Source organism: Callorhinchus milii, unplaced genomic scaffold (assembly GCF_018977255.1).
Source record: "Callorhinchus milii isolate IMCB2004 unplaced genomic scaffold, IMCB_Cmil_1.0 Scaffold2, whole genome shotgun sequence".
Classification (NCBI taxonomy): Eukaryota; Metazoa; Chordata; class Chondrichthyes; order Chimaeriformes; family Callorhinchidae; genus Callorhinchus; species Callorhinchus milii.
This window is the reverse complement of record NW_024704743.1, coordinates 61441528-61460186: the sequence shown is the minus strand read 5'-3', so window position 1 is coordinate 61460186 and position 18659 is coordinate 61441528. Positions and strand designations below refer to the sequence as shown.

General features: G+C 40.7%; 1 protein-coding gene across 1 annotated transcript in view; it reads left to right on the top strand.

Annotated features, from left to right (window-relative positions):
- The window catches only part of gabbr2 (gamma-aminobutyric acid (GABA) B receptor, 2), a 473571-nt gene that overhangs the window by 252379 nt on the left and 202533 nt on the right, over nt 1–18659 (top strand). Inside the window, exon 3 of the mRNA XM_007905328.2 lies at nt 14740–14910. Coding sequence (XP_007903519.1) covers nt 14740–14910 — 171 coding nt within the window. The remainder of the gene's footprint in view (nt 1–14739; nt 14911–18659) is intronic.

The following is an 18659-nucleotide window of genomic DNA, read 5'->3' as shown; positions in this document are numbered from 1 at the left end:
GCCTACAAAATGCACTTTACAATAAATCCTGTGAAACAACAACAACAAGAAAATTACATTTGCAGATCCTTTCACGTCGGGAGGACGTCCCAAAGTGCTGAGTTCCACCGGGTCTGGCTTCCTCCTTGTCCGCCGAATTCTCGGCTCCACCCTCGGCGGCCGTGCTTTCAGCCACTATAATAATAATAATCCTTGCATTTGATATAGCGCTTTTCACGTCGGGAGGACGTCCCAAAGCGCTTCACAGAACACACTGTAAAGTGAATTGACTGTATATTTGTGGGCGAACGCGGCAGCCAATTGCGCACACCAATGTCCCACAAACAGTCATATGGATTGAAAATGACCAATTTATTATTGTTTTTTTTTTTGGAGGGATTATTATTAGGCGTGTGGAGTAAGGAAACTTGCCCAAGGTTTCGCCCTGCCTGGAACTGAACTCAGGTCTCTCACTTACAAAGCGAGTGCTCTAACCACTATGCCCCAAGGCTCTGGAACTCCCTTCGTCTTGTCTCCTCTCTTCCTATTTTCAGGTCTCAGCTGAAGACCTTTCTTTTTAACCACGCCTTTGGTCACCTTCCTCCCACCCCCCCCCTGGCTCGGCCCCAGGATCTGTTACTGTGAAGCGCTCTGAGACTCCGTCCGGCATGGAGGGCGCTATATAAATCCAAGTTGTTGTTGTGGAACAGTCAGGTGTCGGGGCCCGAGCAAGGAGGAAGGATGGTGTAGGGGTGAGGGAAGGCAGAGAGATGGGAGGGAGACCAAAGACTCAGTTGAAGAGAAGGGTCTTGAGACCGTCCTTGAAGGAGGTAAGGGAGGAAGCAAGGTGAAGGGACTGTGGGATGGAGTTCCAGAGTGTGGGGGCAGAGAGGCTGAAAGCCCGGCCACCGATGGTAGGGTGGGTCGGGCGAGAGACATGGAGAAGGCTGGAGTCCGATGAACGGAGGGAGCAGGCAGGTTGGTAGGGAGTCAGCAGGTCAGAGAGGTAGGAGGGGGCAAGGCCATTGATGGCCTTAAAGGTGAGGCACTTTGAGATGTCCTACCGACGTGAAAGGCAGTATATCAAATGCATAAATTATTATTATTTTGCTGCTAATATCGATGTAGACATAATGAGGCCTTTACTTGAATATCACTAGACTTACCTCTATGTTTGCCGTACACATTTTGGAAACTTTAACAAGATGCACAGGTTGTACAGTGTTAATTGAGGTCTATAAATGAACAAGTTGGAACTTACATCTAAACTGCAGGATGAAGCACTGCCATTTCAGAGAGTGAACAATTTGCCAGTCTGTTTCCTCAGTTACTGCGGAAGCTCTATAAAACAGCTCAACAACAAGATGGTGAACTTCAAAAAAGTGCACATCTTATTCCCACATAGAATTGACCTGCTCAGTGAACCTTGGCTATTTTGCATTGGACATATTCTGAAAAAAGTCAGCATATTGGGACCACAGGGGCATCAATAGAGAGAAAGTATACAAACACTCTCCTCAACATGCTGCTGATATCAATGAGCAGTTGTTACTGGAATTGGGAACTGGTCCAAATGAAAGGCTGCATGAACATAGTGGATTTTGAGTGCACATTAACTCTGTTTTATAAATATACTAAATAATACAAATAATTATTGACTTTGAAGCACCTACAATTTTGGAATGCCTTTAAGTGCTTTACAGGTAATTAATGTAAAGCAAAGCATTTGTGTAACTGTAGGTGAATGGGCGGCCAATTTGCACACAACTATGTCCCACAAACAACCATGGAGTGAATGGCCAATTTATCTGGAGGACAAGGAAAAAAAAACCTTCCTTTTTCAAATAGTGTCCACCTAAACAGTAAGATGAGACTTGTTTTAATGTTTCTTGTGAAGGAAGGATGGCACCTCTCACAATATAACTCTCCCCCAATATTGCATTGCAATGTCAGCCTAAACTATGATATCAAAGTCCCAACGAGTGCTTGAATCCACAACTTTCTGATCAAAGGTGAGAATGCTCCCAACTGAGCCAAGTTGACACACATTATAACAGTCTGAGACATTGGACCCAGATGAGCACAAATACATCTGATGTATTCCTTCCCTCTCCTTAAATTTTAATCTGAAGGTATGTTTTTTTTTGGAGGGTAGGTGATCTGTCGATTGACTAACAACTGGTTTTCTACTTAGAGCTAGGTAATCAGAGGCGTGTGGAGTAAGGAAACTTGCCTAAGGTTTCGCCCTGCCGGAGTTCGAACCTAGGTCTCTCACTTGCGAGGCAAATCAGTGTTGTGTAATCTGTAATACCTGGGGTCAGGGCTGTGCAATCTGGCAAAAAATTCTGGCTGCCAGATCTTCTCAGATGCTTATAGAACATATGTAGAGGCCAGCGATATGAATGTCATGTTGCTGACTGTAAAGGCAGCCCAAGTCTTAAATAAATGAATAGAGTCTTGCACCAGTGAGGCATTGGGATGCAATGTTCCCTTGCTGCTACTGTTGTGTGGAATGAACACCCCATAAGGTGAACTTCCCCTCGTCCAGCATCAGGAGCAGCACCTCATTTAACTAGTAATATTGTTGTTGCAGCTGAGACTGGTGTCAAGTGCAACCTTGTAAAATGAATGCACCATAGGACCAATAACAAAGTAAGAGCTCCTCCATTGACTGAACGTGTTTAAAAAAAGTGTTCTTGTTTAATTCAAACTCATTGAGCTTCCTGCATGAAGCACGTGTTGAAACAGCACATCCTCCACTCAATCGGCTCTTGCTGAGCCCACAGTGGTAATAATAACACCAGTGAATATTCCAGCACATAATGACTAGGGAGTTAGGAGCCAATTGTAACACAAGGTGCAGGCATGTGTTTTAATCAGTCTTAAGTCTCTATAAGTTTTAAGTCTCTATAAAGTCACCACTGTGGAATATTCAATTTTATCATAATAACACTTTTTCTCGGAGTTGAGTCGACGTAATAGCACTGCAGTACATCCTTTCGCAATTCAATTACGCTGACACCGCTTCATGAAGACGAACTGAAAATAAAGGGGTGAAAATTGCAATGTTTCTCAACAGATTCAATGTGATAATTTAGAGTCTGTTAAGAAGCAGATAAGACGGTACCTGTTAAATGAGATTTCAATGCATCAGTGAGTGTGGAAATCTCTGAAGGGGCTTTAGGTCTGACTCAGAAGGTTGTGGGTTCAAGCCTTAAGTTGGGTCTTGGAACTCCTATAGTTTAAGATGACACTGCAATGCCGTGCTGGAGGGACTGGGGGTGTGCATTGATGAAGATGCCATTATTCAGATGAGACATTAAACTGAGGGTCTGTCTGTCTGTTGAGGTGGACCTTAAAGATCCCATGGCACTATTCAAAAAGAGAAGGGGGGGCTCTCCCGGTTCTGCTGGCGAACAATCCCCCAAATGAAATTGATCATTCACTTCATGGTTATTTGTGCTGTGCATCACTAGCTGCCATGTTTGGCTACAAAACACAAAGTCACTGCTCTGTATGATATATCCTGTGAAACACTTTGGGACATCCTTTTGACTTGAAAAGTGCTATACCAAATGTAAGGATTATTATTATTACCAGTGTTTAGCACTAGATTGGCTGTTTCTGTGGATCTTAACACATTCAGTGTGCATCAAATTCAATCTTTTAAGAAATTTCACAATTTTCACTTAAGTATTTGATTCCCACGGGGCATTCTCTAAAAACAATAGCCTTGATATATGTGCCAGCTGAGCTCATTATAGAATCATAGAATCATACAGCACAGAAAGAGGCCATTCGGCCCACCTGCCTGCGCCGGCTTCAAAAAGAGCAATCCAACTCAATCCCACTGGCCCGCTTTTTCTCCATAGCCCTGCAATCCTGTCCTCCCCAAATACCCAGCTACAAAAATTGTTATTGAATCTGTTTCCATTACCTTTTCAGGTAATGCATTCCAAATCCGAACAACTCACTGGGTGAAAAAAAAATTCCGAATCTCCCCTCTGTTTCTTTTAACAACTATCTTAAATCAGTGTTCTTGGGTTACTGACCCACCCGCCAGTGGAAACAGTATATCCCCGTTCAACCTATAAAATCCTCTCATGATCTTTTAAAAACCTCTATAAATCCCCTCTTAATCTTCTCTGCTCTAGAGAGAATAATCCTAGTTTCGCTAACCTCTCCTCATAACTAAGGTCCTTCATTCCTGGTACCATCCTGGTGAACTCCTTTGCACCCTCTCCAATGCCCTAACATCTTTCCTAAAGTGCCGTGTCCAGAACTGAACCCAGTGCTCCAACTGAGGCCTAACCAGCATTTTATAAATATTCAACATAACCTCCTGACTTTTGAATTCTATGCCCCTATTTATAAAACCTAGTATTTCGTATGCTTTTTTTAACACTTTTATCTACCTGTCCTGCCACCTTCAGAGATTTGCTCATGTGGACCCCCAGGTCTCTCTGTTCATTTGCCCCTTTAAGATTTTACCATCAGCATATACTGCCTCTCCTCATTCTTCCTACCAAAATGCAACACTTCGCATTTCTCCACATTAAACCTCATCTGCCAGTTTTTGCCCATTTTACCAATCTGTCTAAATCCTCTTGGAGTGTGGTGTTATTCTCCTCACCATTAACTACTTGTTCTAGTTTCGTATCATCTACAAATTTGGAAATTGTGCTCCCTATATCCAGGTCCAGATCATTAATATAGATCAGAAAGAGCAATGGTCCCAATACCGACCCCTGAGGGACACCACTACACACCTCCCTTCAGTCAGAAAAGCAACCGTTTACTTCCACTCTCTGCTTTCTGTCTCGTAGCCAGTTCTGGATCTATGTTGCCACGGGCTTCTGTTTTGTTTATAAGTCTCTTATGTGGCACTTTGTCAAATGCCTTTTGAAAATCTAGATAATCTACCTCACCACCTTCATCCACCCTCTCAGTCACTTCATCAAAAAATTATTTTAGGTTTGTCAGACACGATCTGCCTTTAACAAATCCATGTTGACTGTTCTTTGTTGAACCATATTTTTCTATCATGTTTAGCAAAGCTGTTTAATTCAGCCATCACCTTGCTAACAGTCTGACAAAGCACAAAGCCTAATGGGTTTAGTTTGGCATGATTGATTGTCACCGATCACCATCCCCACAAAAATATGAATCTTGACAGCGAATCCAGAGGGGTACAGAGGTCCACTTTGTTGTAAGTAAATAGATTGTCAGCAGATATTTATTTAACTCTCCTGCCCTTGCTCTCTTCCCCATCCCAGAGCCGCCTCCTAACCTATAACGTATGCAGAGTGTGTATACCCAGCATCAACACCATTCAGCATGGAAACAGACCATTCGGCCCAACCTGTCCATGCTGATGTTTATATTCCACATGAGATACCACCACTCATTATTCCCTTCTGTTCTCTCCTCTCTCATGTGTATACCCATCCTGATGTCCTCCTGTCTTTCTCCCTCCCTCACTTCAATAAAAGGTCTGTCTCAATACCTACCTTCTAGACTGCACTTTCAATCATCTTTCACCTCCCCACACTCCTCGTCTCCCACCCCCAGCTCGGGTGCCCAGTCAGTACTGTTAAGATATCCTCCTGAATGAGAGGCACTCTATAAATGTAAATTTGTATTGTATTGTGTATATTCATCTTCATTTTAAATGCATCTGCATTAAACTATTGCTTCGGGCAGTGAGTTCTCACCACCCTGTATGTTAAGACGATCCTCCTCAATTCTCTTTTAGATCCATTTTGTCGTTATCTTATATTTGTGTCCCCTGTTATGGATCCTCCCAACAAACAAACTGCCAGTTGTTGGCAGGACTCCTTGTGTTAGCATCAGATGACTCATTAGCAATGACATTAAATGCAGGATGGGCTGGTGGTTTTGTAAACAAAAAACACTCCTATTCATCATATGTTCACCAGATACTGGGTTGTGACTATGAAGGTGTTGCTTGAATAAAATTATGTACAGTATTTAAAATAATATTTATCCAGATAATTGTTCTGTGCAGTGCTGTTTGAAAAACTTAACTTCTCACATTGAGGATAGTTGGAGGAAAAGTTCTGAGTAAAGGCAGATGAACCAGACGTATATTACTGTCAGTGGCGTCTGAGGGCTGTGAGGACGTTTGTGAGTGGCCTCGGCCTTGTTCTAGCTCTTTTGATGCGGTTGTTTTTTCCCTGGGTCTTATACACAGTGTAGCAGTGGACTGACGCCTCAGGTTAAGGACAGAGCTTGTGAGGGAATTGAAATGATCTGGGGGCAGCACGGCACAGATTTACTGAGTTGGCACACAGGAACTCAGCTGCTGCTTCAGACACAATATTCTTACCAGACATCTGTCATTGGCAGATCGAAGGAACTGCTCAGCACCGGTCAGCACTAGTGCTGGTGCTGTGGAGAGATTATTTATTCAATCTGAAATATCAGGGCAAACCGCAGGCATCCAGAATACAATGCACTCGCTCCTCTTAAAGGGACATTGTGGTAATGAATTGCTGTTTGCAAGGAAAATATTCCAATAGGTAAGCCAAAACAAGATGGCTTCTCATCTACTATCCTAGATTCCAATAGCAGATTCTACCTAGTTTTACCTTTGAGTTGCCAAGGGCATTTTAAGGACAGATATCAAGATTTTTTTCTTTACCCATAGAATAATTAATGACTGGAATTATCAGCCTTTGCTCACAACTATTCCTCCAACTATTCTCAATGTGAAAACGGATTGCCAGAAAAGACCTTCACTTTTGTTTATTAAGGCAACTGATGTTGGTATCTTGCTCTTTCTCGTCTAAAACGGAGCGTAGCTTTGCAACTGGATATGTAATCTGTCTCACTCTTTTCGATGTTAAATCTCATTTAAGTCTTGATGTTTCGTCACGTTGACAGCATCAGACTGCAGGCTAGAATCACTGCTGTGGAGAGGTTTAAACCATAATCTTTATGAAACAGAACTTCTTTGCAAAGATTGTCAAAGCACAACAAACAAACAAACAAACAAAAATGACATTTGTATAGGGCCTTTCATATTGTGAAGGCATGCCAAGGCGCTAGACAATCAGTGTTTTGGACCCGAGCTGGGATTCGGGATCAGGGAGGGCGGAGGGCAGAGGAGGAAAGAGGGTAACCAAAGGCATGGGCGAAGAGGTCAAAACCAGCTTGGTGGATACTGGTGTGTTATTGGATTAAAATTTGCACCTTTTTCACTTAAAATAATAATAATCCTTGCATTTAATATAGTGCCTTAATACGTCATCAAGACATCTCAAAGTGCTTCACAGGATTTTATTATGAATTGTAGTGACTATGTATTTGTAGGGAAACCTGGCAGTCAATTTGTCCAAGCAATGTTCCATAAATAGCCATGAAGTGAACGATTAATTTTATCTGGGGAGGGCACCACCTGCTATTGTTATTTAAAACTTTCCTTCAAGAAGTTAAAGAATGATTAAAGGCATACCACAGATTTTATCTCAGTGTACACATAATAATAATAATAACTTTTGTAATTGGTATATATTTTATCACATTGGCGAGATGTCTCAAAGCGCTTAGCGGAATATGCTGTAAAGTGAATTGACTGTATATTTGGGGACAAAACTGAACCAGTTTAGTGATTCAATACTTAAAATATGGTGATGGAATATTTGGGGTTGTACTTTATTAAGGTAAATTATATCAGTGCTGGGAAAGACAATACAGAATTGTCCTTCAGGGTCAAAGTCCAAACCTCTCAAGGTCAGTTATGGCACAGACGTCCTTTCCTCTGCCTTGTCCAGCTACATGCATTAACCTCAAATTTTAAACAGATACAGAGGTCTAACTTAAGATATTTTTAGTGGGATTCCTTATTACAGAATCCCTTCAGATTTCCCACTGAGCAACTCTGCTCAAAATTTCCTTTAAGCAATACAGTTTCACAAATTATCATCTGCAGTTATTGATCTACTTGAATTTACCACCTGGCACTGGCAGCACCCCGATGTCAGCAGAACGTAAAGCAAACAAGGTGATGTTGTCTCTGCAGATTGTGTACTAACCATCAAAATGTGAGGTGTCAGCCTGGCTCAGTTGGTAGCACTCTCACCTCAGAGTCACAAGTTATGGGTTAAAGCCCCAATTCAAGACTTTGAAATCAATCTAATTCAACACTCCAATGCAGTGTTGCGGAGTGTTGCATTATCAGAGGTGTCGTCCATTGGATGAGATGTTAAACCAAGGTCCATTCTGACTGTTCAGGTGGATGTTAAAGATCCTATGGCACTATTTAAAACAAGAAAAGGGAGTTTTTCTCGATCTCCTGACCAACAATCCTCCCAATAAAATTGGTCATTCAATTCATGATTGTTTGTGGGACTTTCCTGTGCTCGAATTGGCTGTCACGTTTGCCTATAAATACACAGTCAATATGTTTCACAATAAAATCCTGTAAAGTACTTTGAGTGTCTCGGTGACATGATAATAATAATAATAATAATCCTTACATTTGATATAGTGCCTTATCACATCTTCGAGACATCTTAAAGTGCTTTACAGAATATACTGTAAAGTGAATTGACTGTATATTTGTGGGCGAAACATGGCAGCCAATTGCGCACAGCAGTGTCCCACAAACAGTCATGGATTAAGTGACCAATTTATTATTATTATTTTTTGAAGGAATTATTACTCCCGGAAAAGCAATTTACCATTGACTAACAACCGGATTCCTACTTACTGCTAGCTAAACAGGTGTATGGAGGAAGGAAATTTGCCTAACATTTGCCCTGATGGGAATTGAATCCGAGTCTCTTGCTTGGGAGGCGAGTGCTCAAACCACTGAGCTACAGTAATGGGGTGCTATAACAAAATGCAAGCGTTATTAATTGGGTGGTTGCTTCAGGAGCTACCAATGGCAATCTAAACCAAATATGCCCAGCCAGAGGAGGCCATGTTTTCTGTAGTAACAGTGAAGTTATAATAGGCTTATAATGGATCAGCACTAGTAATGCCATTGAACACAATAGGAGGAACAAAGTACAAAAACAACACAACAACAAAATTACATTTATAGAGCGTCTTTCACGTTGGGAGGATGTCCCAAAGCGCTGAACAGTCAGGTGTCGGGGCCCGAGCATGGGGGAGGGGTGGTGTATGGGTGAGGGAAGGCAGAGAGGTGGGAGGCCAACCACAGACATGGTCGAAGAGAAGGGTCTTGAGACCGGCCTTGAAGGATGCAAGGGAGGAAGCGAGGTGAAGCGAGGTGGGATGGAGTTCCAGAGTGTGGGGGCAGAGAGGCTGAAAGCCCGGCCACCGATGGCAGGGCAGGGCGGGTTGGGCGGGAGACATGGAGCAGACCAGAGCCCACTGAATGGAGGGAGCGGGGAGGTTGGTAGGGAGTCAGCAGGTCAGAGAGGTAGGAGAGGGCAAGGCCATGGATGGCCTTAAAGGTGAGGACGAGGATCTTGAACTCGATCCTCTGGGGGATGGGAAGCCAGTGGAGTCGGGCAATGGTGGGAGTGATGGGGTCATGGAGCCTGGTGCATGAGAGCACACGAGCTGCAAAGTTTTGGATGATCTGCAGCTTGTGAAGGGAAGAGTTGGGAAGGCCGATGAGGAGGGAGTTCCCGTAATTGAAACTTGAGGTGACGAATGAGTGGGTGATGGTTTCAGCAGCCTGAGGGGTGAGGCAGTGGCAGAGTCTGTCAATGTTGGCAGTGCTGGTCATGGCGCGGATGTGGGGAAGAAAGGGCAATTCAGGGTCAAACAAGACACCCAGGTTCTTGACTGGCTTATTGAGGTTGAGTGTGCAGCCATGGAGGCTGATGCTGCCAACGCCTGAGGTGCGGAGGTGCTGGCGCGAGCCAATCAGAAGGGCCTCGGTCTTGCTGACGTTCAGTAGGAGAAAGTTGTCCCTCATCCAGGACTTGATGTCAGACAGGCAGTCAGTCAGGACACCAGTGGTCCTGGAGTTGAGGGTGGAGGTGGAGAGATAGAGTTGGGTGTCATCCACATACATGTGGAAATTTACCCTATGTCTCCGGATGATGTCACCAAGGGGGAGCATGTAGAGGGTGAAGAGGGGGGGACTGAGGATAGAGCCCTGAGGAATACCGCACAAGACGGTGCAGGGGCTGGAGGAGAAGCCGTTTTCCGCGACGAAGTGGTGGCGGTGTGAAAGGTAGGACCTGAACCAGTCAAGGACAGAACCTTGAAGGTTGAGGTGGGAGGGGAGGTGGTGGAGGAGGATTGAGTAGGCTGAACAGGACAGCATATAATAATTATTTTAGTAGCCGAGGAGAGGGTGCAGGAATGTAAAAGGACTTTTTCCTATTTCCGAAGGTTGCTTGCAATGAATAACTTTATAACCTTGATAACTAACACCTCTGTATCAAAAATCCACAGAGAAAAGGGAAGAATCAGATTTCATTTTAAAAGCTAGACTTTTGTGTAAGGTTTACATGTTTTAGACATTTGCAGACGACAATAAAAACAGACTGTCCAGAAGACAGACTAAAACTGGAAGTGGGTTAACCTTACAATAATTTATTGGTAGATGTAATAACTATAGAGATTACATAAAAACTTTGCATTGTTAAAACAAATGCTTTAATATCACAGCTGCAGAATATTGCCTTGAGTATACTTGTAACCGTCAACTTTAGTCAATGGAAACATACAAATTTACAGCACAGAAGTAGGCCATTCAACTCATTGTGTTTGTGCTGGATCTTTTAAGAGCAATCATTTCAGTCCCATTTACCCACATTTTCCTCATGCTCCATTAATTTACTGCTTTTAAGGTATTTATCTATTCCCTTTTGAAAACTAATATGGCATGTGTCTCAACCCTCGCTTCCAGCAGGGCATGTCACATCCTAACCACGATGCATGAAAACAATTCTCCAACAATAAATGCCTTTAGAAAGAGTGCTTGAGCTCTGCGCTTTACCACTTTTATTGACACAGAGTGGCGAAGTTGGCTCGACAGACTGAATTGTTTATTCTTGTTCTTAAGTAGAAATAAACAAATATGATAAATGAAGAGTTGCAATTGAGTTCTTTAATATTTTTGCGATTGGCTCCATCTTCCCAACAGAGCCTGTGTGTGGCACTAAAGCAGGCATCACTGAGAATCAAGGCGCTGTGTGGTTGATTGGATTGTATCCATTTTACATCTCATACCAGAGGAGTCTGTATAAACAGGAGTGGAATAATAAAGAATCAACACTTTCTAATGTTACTGCCTGCCACTAAATTATTCAATGATTTGGGTTAAAATTGAAAGTTGATTTATTAACCAGTTTTATTTTAAATCACGACATGATTCAAATTGAAAACAAAATGTACACTTCTTTGACGGCAAATCGATTGACACATGTGACCTCAGCATATTGAACTTGTGGTACGTCAAAGCTTAGCTTTTAGGGTGAGGTCTCACTGAGCTCCCACTGAAGTCTTGCCTATAATTTATCAAATTTATTTTGCTACAAGATCTCTTCATTGGGTTTGAGCTCACAAGATGCTATAGAATAAACTGGCCCGGGTCGTCCCTAACAAATACCGTGGACAAAATTCAGAGTCTTTCTACTCGGGGACTGAGACTAACCTCCTGGTTGCCAAAATCAAAACTAAAATTTTAAGTTCATAATCAATAAAACAAAATCTTTGATTTTTTGTTATCTCACCACCGGAAATACATACAAAGATTCAAATCAAAGTCATCATAACCACAGGGATTTCGGTACTGTAACTTGCTTTGAGTCAGGCACAAGAAAATAAAAATGCCAATTGAGTTGGGTTTGGGCCTGAAATCCCACCTAGCTTTAGTCCTTTAAACCATTTTGTCCTCAACTGTAATAATAATTCTTACATTTGGATATAGCTCCTTGCAAGGCAGTCGGAAGTCTCAAATCACATCATAAAATTTACTATAAAGTGTAATGACTGTAGGAAAACCCAGCAGCCAATTTGCATTCAACAATGTCCCACAAACAGCAATGAAGTGAATAACCAATTTTATAGGGTGGAATGATTGGGCAGGACACTGAGAGAAACTTCTCTTTTTGATTAGTGCCATGGCATCTATTACCTGAACATGCAGATCGGACCTCAGTTTAATGTCTCAAGCAAAACAGGGCATCTCTGATGGTGCAGTGCTCCCCCAGCACTTTATTGGAGTGTCAGCCTAGACTGTAAATTCAAAATCCTAACATAGGGCATGAACCCACCTGGCTCAAAAGTGAGATTGCTACAGATGAAGCCAGCCTAACACTATATGCAGAATGGCAGGAAATATTCAAATTTACTATTAATTTCCACAGTTCACAAACAGACCAGCTTCCAATTTAGTAGTCAATTTAACAATGTGTCACAATTCTGAGCAATCTTAAACAAAATGACAGGATGGTCTCAAGGCTAGGAATGGATTGAATTATGGAGCTTTTTGTCTGTTAATTTTCAAAATGCCTGCCTGATGTTGACAGAAACTCAATCTTGTGTCAGCCTGGCTCAATTGATAGTTCCCTCGCCTCTGAGTCAGAAAGTTGTGGATTCAAGCAACACATTGGTACTTCAACTCATGTGTCTACGATGACTCTCCACTGGGGGAGTGTTACACTGTTGGAGGTGCCATCCTTCAGTTCTGTTGTCGGAGGTGCCTCTTCAGGTGAATGTTAAAAATCCCATGGCATTGCCAACAATCCCTCCAAATAAAATTTGGCTGTTGTGAGAGACATTGCTATGTGCGATTTGGCTGTCGCATTCACCTACAAATACACAGTCATTGCACTTCACAGTAAATCCCATCAAGCACTTTGAGATATCCTCCTGTCATGAAAAGCGCTATATCAAATGCAAGTATTATTATTAATTAAATCTCGTATTGAATGCAAATTGCTGCTTCTCTAGGACATTAATTGTATTTCAATATTGCGCAGGAAACATTTAGAGACAGTCATATCTTATTTAAATGGCACAGGTAGTGTTAGTTTGACCCCATTTTCTCGATTGATTGGTGTTAAAGAGCAACATAAACCTGCTTTAAAATGAAATGGATTTATACCCAGCCTCACTTTCTTAAACCAAACACAGTTTATAGTGTGTTTGTATTGCAGCTGATTTTGAGAGAACTTAAGCATTTGAATGTCAGAGAACTAGTTAGGTAGTGATTTTCCCTGTTCTTTAACAGCATTAAAACATATAATATGTATTCTGTACCAGTTACCTACTTATTCAACACAGCCTTTCATCAGCTCTCGGTGAGAGAGGGCAGTACACATAAATATCTCCAGGCTATTGTCAGGGTTGCTCACTTGGCAGCACTCTTGCCTCTGAGTCCCAAAGTTGTGGGTTCAAGTCCCCCATTGGGATTTTGAAATCACAGTGCATTGCTAAGGGAATGCTGCATGGTTGAAGATGCTGTCCTCCAGATGAGATGTTAAACCAAGGTCTCGTCTTCCTGTTCAGGTGGATAGTCAAGATCTCATGATACTATTCGAAAAAGGATGAGAGTTTCTCCCAGTGTCCTGGCCCAATCCCCCAAATAAAATTGATCATTCACTTCATGACTGTTTGTGAGACAATGCTGTGTACAAATTGGCTACTGTGTTCACCTACAAATACAGCCACTGCACTTCACAGTAAATCCTGTGAAGTGCTTTGACAAGTCTTGTTGATGTAATAGAGCGCTATATCAATTGCAAAGAATGTTATTTCTATAATAAATACTATCCCAGGATAGAGAGGACTAGGAAACTAGGATCTGTGCTCTCCGCGGCCATAAAATTAACTTTCAGCAACCATGCATGATTGGCCTGAAAATATGAAAAAAGCAAATAAAACAGCCTAAGGCCTGATATGTATACCAAAATTTACAAAATAAAACTGCAATCACATCAAGGTCAGAAAACAACAGTGCTAAGTCCCTGAGACAAACAAACTGCTTCACTGGAGAGACACATAACTGACCTTAAAACATCCTTTAAACAAGTTAAGCAAATGGATTACCACAGGAGTACCACAGGTGTTGCCCAATCATTTTACCCACTAGCTCAGCTATTTTTTAAGGAGGTGAGGTATATTTTCACCCTCTATGGAAATAATGCCACAAAAATTTTGAGATTTTGATCAGAGGAGTCTAGTGCTTTTTATTCCATTCTGTTTCCTACTGAATGTGCATTATTCATGCTGCAAAGATGTTTATTGCTCCATTGCATTGAGTGTGCCCAGATGGCATTTTACTATGTCAGTCAGTACCCAACGTAGTTTCAGAGCAGCTACTAATTTACTACAAACATTGAAAAATAAATTTGGATACGTTTCATTCCCATCAATATCGTTATACAATGTTATATATCTTTTCCCTTGCTCTTGTACTGTGTGGTATGCATCAATAATATGGACCTGACCTTACCTGATCTCTTCTGATCAGTTACAGGAGCACAGCTCTTTGAAACCTATCATAAAAATTGTCAAATCCTTGGAGATTTTTGCAGTTTTTTTTAAAATGATGCATTGTATAATCGGATACGGTTTCACCACATTTAGAATTGTTTAGCAACAGAAGAAATTAAGAGCCAAGAGCCAAGTCCACTTTTGACACTTTTCCACTGTGAGGATGCCACACATGTAATAAATGTTTTATTGGACTTACTTGGACGGTTCTGATCATACCATTACTGGCAATTACATTCTGAGCATGTTTGGACAGCGTGAGGAACAGATCTTATTGTGTGACTGACAGCGTTGTAATATTTCTTACAGCTTTCCTTCGCTGCCACCACACCCGTCCTTGCTGATAAGAAAAAATATCCTTATTTCTTCCGGACTGTGCCGTCAGATAATGCTGTCAATCCTGCGGTTGTCAAGTTCCTGAAAAGCTTTCAATGGCGTAGGGCGGGGACCCTAACCCAGGATGTCCAGCGCTTTTCAGAGGTACGTTGCCTTTAATTAGTCATGTAAATATTGGTTCATACTGTGTCATATTTATTAATGGAATTCCTTAATAAAGTACCAGAGTCTCACAAATGAGGACCCCTTCTGGTAACCAGACGTACTTCATCTGACCTGCTCCATGATGTCTTAAGAATGTGGTATTTGTAACAAGATAGTGGCTTCTCCCAGTAACTGGAAATGCATCAACTTGTAACTTGCTTCTGGAACAGAATTCCCACAGGCTAGTGTGACAGACAGAAGTAATTGCTAGCTGCTAGATATTGCTGCAATTCAGAGTCAATAATAATAACCTGATATTTCCACCATAAAAACACTAGTCTCTGTGGGTTGACCCATTCTGCATATTTTCAATTTGCATTAAAATGCTGCAAAACATGAATAAAACTACTTAAAAATAAGGGTTGCTTATTTCTAATATTAAGCTATTAAAATAAATAAGAGTAACACAACTTGAATTAAACAGTTTAAAAACTTTCTGGGCACACCCTGCTATCCAATTTTTTCTTCCATTCTTTTCTTTTGAATTCATCCTTTCTTCAATTGAGATGTTAAATAGAGGCCCAGTTTGCTTGTTCAGATAGACATTAAAGATCTCCTGGCCCACAAAACAGTTACTCCACTACACAATATATCTCGTGATGTGTTTTGGGTGTCTTCCTGGTGTGAAAGCCACTATTAAATAATAATAAATAAAAATAATCCATGCAGTTGATGCCTTATCACGTTGTCAAGATGTCTCAAAGCGCATCACAGAATATACTGTAAAGTGAATTGACTGTATATTTGTGGGCGAAAGGCAGCACAGCAGTGTCCCAAAAACAGTCGTGGATTGAGTGACCAAATTATTATTTTTTTAAAAGGGGTTATTATATATAATAATAATAATAATAATATAATAATAATAATAATATTATATTATTATTATTATTATCCCAGAAAAGCAATCTGCCAATCGAATAAATAGATGTTTAATAAATAATAAGATGCAATGATTATTATTATCGTTATGAATTCTGACTTCAGTTTTATTCTGTGAGGCATTCTGTCACATCTCAATGATATATGGCGCTTTATCAAATGCAAGGATTATTATTAATAGTATTTTCTATGTATTCTATATCTGTTCTAACCATTTCTTCCTAATTATTTCAAGCTTTTTGAACCCATTCCCTTTTTTGTTTCTGTCTCTCAATTCCCACCATCTATTCTGGGCAAGGAGCAAATTTTTGCATTTTCTTTAAGTCGGCTGAAAAACAGTTCTAAGGATGGATTTGCAGGGCATGAACCCCCACCGAACTGTGATGACTGACATGGCAACACCCTGGATGTAACCAGATGAATCCCCAGCATCCAAGAACAGCAATTAAGGGTTAAATAAATTGGCTCAATGCCATTGCTTGCAAATTGTGCAGACTCTCTTGAAGGAATTGGTTTGAAGAACCAAATGACCTTTTCTTGCTCCATATTTCTTAAGTCTAAAATTAGAAATGTAAAAATGCTATTTGCAAAGTGTTAGTTATAAACTAGGTGACCCTTTAATAACAATGATAATAATAATCCTTGCATTTGATATCACGTCATCGAGACGTCTCAAAGTGCTTCACAGGATTTTACCGTGAAGTGGAATGACTGTGCATTTTGTAGGCAAACATGGCAACCAATTCATACTGCCCAAGCAACGTCCTACAAACAGCCATGACTTGATTGACCAATTTTATTTGGAGGATTGTTAGCCAGGACATCAGGAGAATCTCCCTTCTCCTTTTGAATAGTGCCATGGGATCTTTAACATCCACCTTTAAATGATAACTTGAGGATAAATGCTTCGTCAATTGGGAAACAATGTTAGAACTCAGAGTCAATGTGGCAACACATTTGCTGTGTAAAACACTTGTAGAATATGGATGAAGAATAATAGGAAAAGACATCATTAGGTAGGAGTATTCTCTGGGAGGGAAATTCCACCTGAGTCTAGATTTACTCTATTTCATTAGCATTTCAAAGAATGCAAAATTTGGTATATTCTTAAATACAGTTTTAACTTTGAAGCCACAGAAGGTATCAGTTTTGACTTTGCCAAATTCTGCATGCTAAGGAATTAGAATAAATCTATACCCTGGTTGTATTTCTCCTCCTCTGTGCTTTAAAGTTCTATCTTACCATTTCCCAGGGATGCTGAAAAAATAAATGGGTTGATGTGCACAGATAGGGAGGCAATGTTTACACAGTTCTGATCAACCCAGAAAATTCTCTTGCATGGAAAAAAAATAATTTCCAGTACAAATGCCAATTTAATATTTAATATCTGTTTATCTGCTTGATTTTATTTATTATGCCTGCAAGGGCAGGCTTGTTGATGAAGTCTCTTATTGCCGCGCACCATTATTTTTATTGAAAACCACTGTGATAGCAAGAGATTCTGCTGTAATACACAGGGCAATGCTCAAATGGATTAATTTACCTTTTTCCAGTGAGTTTATTGTTCTATTCAACTGCACTTGCAGCAACTTGCCTGTTATTGGCAAAGCCTTTCTCATCATTTTATAAATGCTCAAACCAATGTCATTTATGTCATAAAAATGTCACCACACTGCCTGTGCCTGACATCACAGACTGAAGCTCAGAATAGGGAAGGTGAACAGATAGTTCAAATTGAATTCCTTTGTGCGGAAAGTGGTGAATATGTAAAATGAACTACTCAGCGAGGTAGTGGACGCAGATTGTCTCAGCAAATTCAAGAGGGAATTAGACATCTATTTGGAAACGAAGTTGACTGATGGGTATGAGATGAGGGTTTAAAACATGATTTACAGGAATTCCACCTGGTCTAAATTTATTCTATTAACTTAATATTTCACAATGTGCAAAATTTGGGAAATTGTTGGATTCAGCTTGAAGCTGTTTAAAGCTAAAAATATTTACAGAAAACCTACATAAAAATTAACAACAACTTGCATTTATACTGTATAGTGACCTGCACACAGAATAATGTCTCGGAGTGCTTAAAGACTGTATTTAAGAATTAGACTTAAATTTAACTTAAATTAGACTTGAATTTAATCAAAGATTGTATTTAAGAATTAGAATCATTGTTATCATTAGGTCACCACTGATGTAATTTCTGTGCATCACGCAGGAATTGGCATCAGCAGCAATCCACTGACCCGATCCATTTTGCCTCCCCCAAGTGCTGGGCTGATTTTTGTCTTTTTGATCGCATGCGCAGTGAATACGGAAGCATTGACTAGCTACTGTGTTGTTATAGCACCGCCTTTGATTTTATGGAATCACAACCATGAAATTATAACAGGGCACCACTGGAATTTGAACAACAGATTTTTGCACTTCTTTCTGGAGATGATTTTTGTGTCTATGGTGCCAGATGAACCATAGCCTGTTCTATGCAGATTGACAATGGTGCTGAATTAATTGATATTTGTTAGAAAGGCATTGATGAAGCTGTACCTGAACTGGAGAAACTTAGCTGCTGATCATTTTAATTCAATGTTTACATGTCACTGTGTACAAACAGACCTTTAACACTTACTTCTGGTCGATTTCCCTTTAATAACCCAAGATCACAGCATTGCTGAAAACTGAGGAGGACAGAAGCAGGACAAACCACAGGCAATCTGTGATCTGATTATATCAGCTTCAGCTGAATAGCTCAGCAAATCCATTATTTGCTGCTCTGTGAATTAGCTGAGGTTTTATTTTGACAGATCCCT